The 8,900-nt window shown below is 42.6% G+C and overlaps 1 protein-coding gene across 2 annotated transcripts in view; it reads right to left on the bottom strand.

Moving 5' to 3' along the window:
• LOC106811233 (phosphatidylinositol 3-kinase regulatory subunit alpha-like) overlaps positions 1-8,900 on the bottom strand; it is a 215,096-nt gene that overhangs the window by 130,128 nt on the left and 76,068 nt on the right. For both annotated transcript variants that reach the window (XM_014814790.1, XM_014814797.1), the window contains exons 3-4: positions 4,066-4,128; positions 2,970-3,020 (exon numbers count right to left, since the gene is read on the bottom strand). In XM_014814790.1, the coding sequence (XP_014670276.1) occupies positions 2,970-3,020; positions 4,066-4,128 (114 nt within the window). The remainder of the gene's footprint in view (positions 1-2,969; positions 3,021-4,065; positions 4,129-8,900) is intronic.

Below are 8,900 nucleotides of genomic sequence, written 5' to 3'. Positions count from 1 at the left end.
AAGTTAACAGAATTACTTATATTTTGTGAAAAAGTGGAAATATATTTTTTATTTTTTACTATTTACGGTGACGTAATCACTTTAATACTTATATAACATATATGGTTCATTTGTAATACGATACTTTTGATTTGCTAAGTGAATACCATTAAAGATTGTCGGGCATATTCAAGAAGAGCGGAATGATTAACTGACTGGCATGTCGATATGGTACACAGAGAGGCTTTTTGAAGAATAAGTATCCTTATTAATTCATGCAGTAGTCTTGATATACGTCCATTAACTTAAAATCATGCATTAAATAAATATGCTAACATTGAAAGCATGATCACCAGAGCACAGCCACGGGATCCTTATCTCGCGCCATTTCTCGTGCATTACTTAGTTAGAAGACACGCAGGCAGAGGCAGTAACATAAGAGGTCGCAGCCTGCAGGCAGGCACGTCGACGTGCATGCGCCGCGCAGCACAGTAAAATTACTACATTAATTAATAATACGTCTGTAATTTTAGCTAGGCAGGAAATTATTATTCAGCCTTATTACATATCGCCTCATACTCTTATGATCCGCTAGACGAAACAAACAGCACTACTTCCAATGAGGATGTTCCAGGGTTTCTCAGAAAAGCGAGTTGGCGTAATATGCCAGAGAATGTACACAGGAAATTAAAAGATTTAGACGTGGAACAAGCACCCGTCTTGTAGTTAGTACGTGGACTGCCCCCATTCAACTGTGTGAACAACGGTGGACGAATCACGACTGAAACCAGAGCAAGTGGTTGACAAATGTCAAAATGATAGGTTTATGATGCCTCTTTTCCAAATTACAGGGGACTTTACTGTGGTGATCGAAGGCACTAACTGTCGAAAATCATCAATAGTAGTAGCCTGTGAATCTCCCCCCCCCCACACACACACTAACCTAACAGCACTTACTACATACGTATAGAGTATCAGCAACGTTACCAGAAAGCGATTAAAACTTTAACGTGATTGATTCTGGGATTTTTCTATCGGCGTTCTACACTATAGTGTGTGATTACACATGCATGCAGGCTCCCCGACAGAGCAGCTAGCCCCACTCACGTCTAGCGCGAGACGATGGACTTTAGATCGATCTCATAAATAAGGCAGTATTTGTTACAGCACAGAGCAACAGTCGCGAGTGAAACATTTATGAATGAATACATGCGCCCTCTTCCTCAAACACTGCGCCTACGTGAACACGGCTGCATTTCTGTGCGCTTAGTGCTTTTGACGGTGCTGCCCCCACGTGGATAATCGCGCAATCGCATGAATGGGGAGCAAACATTGCGCGTGTTTTACACGCATGATTGGTTACCCGCGAGCCGCCATTCGCATGTTTACGAGGTGTAATAATTATAAGAGGCCCCTGGTGGATAATTTGCCTTCAGCGACACGCACTTCAACGTCGACCTTTGGAGTATAAGCGGTAGATTTTAGTGGTAGCAATTATGCTAATAAATAGTTCAAATATCAATTAAAAGTGTAATTTCAAGTAATTAATGCAACTAATTTGAAACAATTACAATCACAAATTACAGTAAAAACTGCGTGTGCGTGAGCGCGCGCGTGTGTGTGCGCGTGTGTTTGCGTGTGTTTGCGTGTGTTTGTGTGTGTGTGTGTGTGTGTGTGTGTGTGTGTGTGTGTGTGTGTGTGTGTGTGTGTGTGTGTGTGTGTGTGTGTGTGTGTGTGTGTGTGTGTGTGTGCGTGTGTGCGCGCGTGTGCGTGAGTGTGCGTCTGCGCGCGAAAACATGGACTTAATTATAAGTGAATGTTATATGCTTGAAACGGGAACTGAAAAAAGGGCACCGTCCCCATGTTACCTGCAAGAAAACGCCGAAATCGCGTTTCGCCGATATTTCGCACCATGCCAGTAATCTTATTGAGGCAGTAACTTACATGAGTGACAGCGGTGCTATATCTCGGGAACAATATTAGATACGCTAAACACAATAAACTTAAATAAACTTTATTTACACCATTGGTCCAGCAACAGTTACACTTGTTAGGAAAAATAGCTTGGAGAAAACCTATAACCTCGAGCAGTTTTTTGTACCTGTGACTTCTCACCAGAGCTTAGGTTTAAAAGCACAGTTTAAGCCGGAAGCCACTAAAGTACCAGGACGAAGTTCCTTTAAGAGGCTCTGACACGAACCCCAAATATATATGAAGCACATTAAGTGCATGCAATGAATAATATTGTCACATATATGCCTGCAGGTAAATCTCCATTTTATCCCAGATTTTAGAAACAATGTTACTGCATTTAATCCCAGATTTTAGAAACAAACTATACTGCATAGACTTAAGGCCACCGCACACCTACATCGCTTCATCGCTTCATCGCTTCATCGTTTGTAAAATCGGCTCATCGGTTCAAAATCAAACATGTTTGATTTGGAACGATCACCCGATAAAAATAAAATCGTCTACAAATGAACGCGCACACCTACCCGATATCGGCTGATTTCTATCGGGCCGATCAAATCGCGTGAAAAATCGGCTGGTGTGCGGCGGCCTTTAGCCGGAAGCGACTAAAGTACCAGGACGAAGTTCCTTTAAGAGGCTCTGACACGAACCCCAAATATATATGAAGCACATTAAGTGCATGCAATGAATAATATTGTCACATATATGCCTGCAGGTAAATCACCATTTTATCCCAGATTTTAGAAACAATGTTACTGCACTTTATCCCAGATTTTAGAAACAATGTTACTGCACTTTATCCCAGATTTTAGAAACAAACTATACTGCATACAAGACAGTGCTGCCAGACGCTTCTGGATAGGTATTAATATCGTTAGCTTTATGTATACTATAATATACGTCTTCCCTAGTCATTCATTACTAAATTATGCCGAGTTATGAAATATTGCCCCCCATCAAAGGAATTCGGCCCGGACGGGACCTGCATTTGATCTGAAAATTATATAGTCACCTACCTAGACATTTAGATGAAACGTTTTCTCCTGTCCCCCAAACATGGTCTGCACCTGCAAAAGAAATCGGTATAACATAAAGACGCAGCAAATTTTAATACGTTCCTAATATTGATGCTTCCTATATATGTATAAATTGATAATTATACCAAACATATTAAACACACATGTAGCGTTAATATAAACATTAATATGCTTAAATAATGATTCTGGATAACACGTACGCAGTCTTGCACTTTTTTCTTTTCATACCATACAAATCATTTGTCTTGATCACATTTTCCCCTTCATTTTCAATCATACGATTACGGAGTAAAGCGCAGAGTTATTACCCTTCCTTCCGGAAAGCTGAATCCTCACCAATGAAATGTTTATCCCTAAAGCCGGCCGCACATGGCTGAATTTTGCTCGCACGCGATCGAGCTGGTTTTTTTGCAACGGAGCATGGTGTGCGCTAAGTACTGCGCACGACTTGTGAAAAACATGTATGTACCCTCATCGTGCGCAGCGAAAACAAGTATTAGCACTGTTGTGTCTAACTGCTTCAAATAAAAACTAAACCTTGTGAGAGGCTCTGATTATAAGTACTGTAGTCGTCTTCAAAAAGGGTGCCAAACGCTCTTGATTTTAGGAAAGTAGCACGTGCACGTGTTGATTGTTCTAACGTAAAGTAAAAATCGCCTCCCAGATGGCAATCGTGTTTAACGAGTTTCTTTTTATTAACAATATATGCATGTTATGTCCTTATGATCTCTCAAAGTTTAAAAATGTTACTTTCATCGCTACCATGAACATAATAGCCATAGTCCACGGAATAGCTCTGCAGTATTTGACGTGTCCACCCGGCATCACTGAGCTTAATTAGCTCTACCTAATTTTAGTTGTGATCGAATATGTTCTCAAAGACAACGCTTGGCAACGGAGAATGTCGAACGAAGTCAAGAATTTCGCGTTCGCGCATGAAGAATACACACAAACTAGTCTAACTTAATGGACAGACCTATAACAACAAATTTCCATACAATAGCAATACAAGGGGAGCATGGTTATCTCATTGAGACGGATAGGTCAATTGGAAGCTGGTACATATAGTACTTACAGTAACCGCAGAGAGAAGGCAACAAATGGTCAACTTCCTTTAGCCGATGACTTCCTTCTGTGCCTGCAAGTAGAAATCATCAACATGTACGGACAATGATGATGACGACGACGACAATGATGATGATGATGACGACGACGACGACGACGACGACGATGATGACGACAACAATGATGATGATGACGACGACAATGACGCAGATGATGATCAATGATGATGATGATGATGAACACAATGTTGCTGACGACGATGATGATGATGATGATTATGATGATAATGGCAATGATGATGATGAAAATGATGATGACGACGACGACAACAATGATGAAGATGATGACTATGATGGTGATGACAAATGATGATGATGATGATGATGATGACGATGATGATAATGACGATGATTATGATGACGGTGATGGTGATGAACGACGATTATGATGATGACAACGACAATGATATTAAATGGTTACAGTGGTGGAGGAAAAGACAATGCTACCACTATACGAAAATACAGTCAGACATGTATATAAAAGTCACTCTATGTAAATTTCAATAGCAGCATTTCTAGACAGGTTACTAGTTAAATGTCTCTTAGGGGTAAACACCCAAATTTCCCTTTACTGACAGGTGACCATTCTATAGAGATGGTTTCACTGTATAAACACACACTCGTCACAGAGCATTACGTAGATGCGACCTCCAAGTCATGGTTGACTGTGATAAATAGGCAGTAACAATCAAGACCTAGAGAATGTAATCAATATATGTCCCCTAAAGAATGTTACTCTGCCAGTTTCAACTACTCGCAATCTCGCATAGATTGGGTGAGAATTGTTACCTCCGCCAGGGGCTTGGCGGAGGTTATGTTTTCACCGGCGTGTGTTTGAGTGCTGGTTTGTGTGTTTGTGGGTTTGTGGGTTTGTTAACATGCACGTTTCAGTTCACTTCCGCTAGGTGCGCTGGCTGTAGACTTACAAACACGGGGCAAACCACAGGTTCCTCCGCACCTGCACGCTCGCACTATCCGGATCCAATTGAATTATTAATTTTAATTAATTAATTAATTAATTAATTAATTTTTCCACTTAATTAATTAATAAAAAATTTCACATTGAGAGAATTCAGCTGCCTTGGCGGAGGTCTGTGCTCTCCGAGTGCTCTAGTTATTTATATTTTCGAGTGGCACTGCCAACAATACAAACACAGACCGATGACAATTAACACAGTGATGAAAACCTGTACAAAAGGTAGTACCTGACTGTGGCCCCCTAAAGTAAAAAAATATTAGGAGTCCATGCAGCTCATATTTTAGAGGCCCAGCTTATCACATAAATTGCCAAAGTTTGAGATTCGTGATCATGAAAATTGACACTAAAATTATGCTCTATTATGCGTTGAAATGCATGCATACTCGGAGCAAATAATTTTAGGAAACGACTGCAAGTCGTTTTTCCAGGCAGTTCCTGGCAGTTTCAAGTATAGATTGAAGAGGTTTTCATACTAGCTGGCAAAAAAATGTAACGTGGTTCTAGGAAAAGGTAAACGAATTGTATTGGTACAATCGCAGCACTCTAACCCGTGATTCAACTGGTCATTTGTTTACTTATGCAAACAAATCCTCGCATCCTAGGCGACCTGATGATGACAATCCCAGCATTATTTGAGAGGCGAGTGTTGATTTTTATCACCGTAACGAGAGAATCTTGATCTTACACACAGCCACCTTTTCCCCCCGAAGCACCTATTGAGACAGTTGTGAGCACTTTCAACAAACACAAACGACAATTTCCTATTCACGGTGACGAATGTGCTCAGACGTCGTCTAGAGATTCACAATTCCCTACAAGCCCATAAGCTGCTCGGCTAAACAGCCGATGTACAGCCAACTCCACGCTGAACCCAAAAGGGCAGAGCAATCTCGACACAAATCAGAGATCGGTAGACAATAACATCCTGCGACAAGTGCAAATTTCCTGACTCGATGAAATTACGCTACGCGCCCGCACTTTGTGCTCTTCATTTAATCATGTTTATAGTGAACTACAGTTTCCATGCATTCGGAGAGAGCCATGCATTCGGAGAAAGATACAGAAAGCGAGAGAGAGAGAGAGAGAAGGAGGAAAGAGAGAGAGATGGCGGGAGGGAGAGAAAGGAAGAGAGAGAGAGAGAGAGAGAGATAGAGAGAGAGAGAGAGAGAGAGAGAGAGAGAGAGAGAGAGAGAGAGAGAGATGGCGTGCCCTTACATTGATACAAACAATAAGGGAAAAGCACACGACCACAATAACAACGGCACGCGCCGTACTCCAGCTTCGAAATCCAATATTGACATTCGGCGGCATATTAGAAATATTGACCAGAATCCTAGACAAATAGCCTCATCGGACGTAGGGATATCTGATACAGCAGCTCTCTCCCCCCCCCTCTCTCTCTCTCTCTCTCCCTCTCTGCTCTCATGCTCATCTCCGCCTCATCTCTCTCACGCACGTCTGCTCTCTCTCGCACCGCCCTCTCCTCTCTCTCCCACACTCTACTCTGACTTCCTCTCTCGTCTCTCATCATCATCTCTCTCTCTCCATCGTCTCTCTCATCTCTCTCTCTCCTCTCTCTCATCTCTCTCTCTCTCTCGTCTTTCTCGTCTCTCTCTCTCGTCTCTGGAATCCCGTCTCGACCCTCTCCTCGCTTCGTCCCTCTCTTCCCTCTCCCCTCTCCCTACGCCAGATCGCGGCTCTCGTCTCCTCTCTCTTCTTATATATATATATATATATATATATATATAATATATATATATTTATTTATTTATTTAAACGGAGGACGTTCTTCACCGCGTTAAATGACTGATACTTACACTTAATTGATCGATATATTATATGTGCTAACACATCAAATTAATGTCACCGTTTTACACAACGCGGTCCGGGATGCTCCGGCGAATAAGGCAGCATCGCTCCCCAGGCATCAGTCGTGTAAATAATAAACTAGGCGATATAATAATATATGATACGTTATCAAGATATGATGTTGCGCATATAGCGATATGCACTCGCGCACTTTTCATGAGAACAATAACGATGGCTGGGAAAAACTAGGCATATCGTAAAAACGGTCGCAAGTAAAGTGTCGGACAATTATTGAAGCACAATAACTTAAGTTATGGCCTTACAGAATGAAGAATTTTTAACGTGGATAAATGAACTTCAGTTGCAATGATCAACTATGCTTGCCAGTAAACAACAAAAAATCAGTTAAGTGAATCTGCTTATCACAGTGCAAACAGAGGATGCCACTTTCCTTAGCAGCATTTAAGCCAGTATCTAGTCCATCATGTATGGTCTTGACAGATGCCGAGTCCTACGATCGATTTTATGTTTTAAAAACACGAAAGCGTGGCGCGCTGGCCTCTAGGGCAGTATAGCATCAATATCTATTCCGCCTGAAGATCCTTTTTAGTTAAAAGCACGCATGTTGGATGCTACACAAAAAGATGTTTTTATAAAGTTCTATAAAGCTCAATTCAATTTTCCGAAGATTCCATAAAAACGACAAATAAAAATATGAGAGAAACCGATTAAAATATATAAATAGAATAGAGAAGCATATTATAGCGTCTGCCTTTTCTACGGTTTACCACTTTTAGCAACCGACAATTTTTACTTGATATAGACTTTCTGACTAGCATCCTGTACACTTCATACGCAACAGGCCGATAACTGCCAAGCGTAACAATCCTCACAGTATCAAGTCGCGGGAAACTCGAACATTCGTTTTACAGTCGTTTAAAGGGAGGAAAAATGACTAAGCAACGACGGCCGAGAAACGGTGCCGCGCATAATTAACGGTTACAGCACGCGGCAGACGAGATTTTATTTTCCCCCGTAGGACACCTCCGTCTCTCTGTCTGTACTGTTCTCCTCTCTCTCTTCTTCTCATTCGTCTCTCAAGCTGCTCTTCCTCCCCCCTCCCTCCCTCCTCCCTCCGTCCCAACAGCCATGCCCGCTTCCTCTCTCGACTCGCTATCCTTCCCGCCCGCTACTCCAATTCCTCCCCCTCGCATCTCAGCGCCTCGTCTCCTCCATCTCGCTGCTAGCTACAGAGAGACGACCGCTTGACTTTTACAAAGGAAATCGCGCCGGGGAAACGCGTGCGTGGTGAAACCAAACGGCTGCTAGTCCTGATGGCGCTAATCTTTTCACGAACAAACAAGGCAGAATCGTCTTGTGCTTGTGCGGTTTACAAACTAAAATGAACGCAGACGAAAATCGTATACATCTCAGCACTGTAGCGTGTTGTTTTATTGGCGTGTTCTCTATCTGCTTCTTCTCTCTCTCTCCTCTCTCCCGCTCGCTCCCTCTCCGCCCCCCTCTCTCCATTCTCGTCCTTCTTTCGTCTCTTCTCTGCCCTTGTTTCCTACTCTCGGTCATCTTTTCTCTCTCTCAACTCTCTCTACTGTCTGTCCTGTCTGTCTGTCTGTCTGTCTCTCTGTCTGTCTGTTTCTTGCTCTCTAAATATTATCTCTCTCCATCCCCCTCTCTCGCTCCTGTCTCTCTCTCCTCCTCTCATCTCTCATCCGTCTTCTTTCTTTTACTCTCTACCCCTGTCTTCTCTGTGTCTCTCTATTCTTTCTCTCTCATCTGTCTCTCTTCCTGTCTGTCCTCTGGTCTTCTCCTGTCTTGCGTGTCGTGTCTCTCCTCTGTCTCTTCTGGTCTCTCTCTCGTCTTCACACAAAGGTCACTCAGCTCTCTCCGCTCTCTCTCTCTCTTCGTCTCTCTCTCTCCTCTCTCTCTCTCCTCGTCGTCCTCTCTTCTCTGGCCTCTCTCCTCAGTCTCAAATCTCTCTCG

Source organism: Priapulus caudatus, unplaced genomic scaffold (assembly GCF_000485595.1).
Source record: "Priapulus caudatus unplaced genomic scaffold, Priapulus_caudatus-5.0.1 Scaffold18, whole genome shotgun sequence".
Lineage (NCBI taxonomy): Eukaryota > Metazoa > Priapulida > Priapulimorpha > Priapulimorphida > Priapulidae > Priapulus > Priapulus caudatus.
The sequence above is the reverse complement of the archived record's forward strand: the minus strand, read 5'-3'. Positions and strand labels throughout refer to the sequence as shown.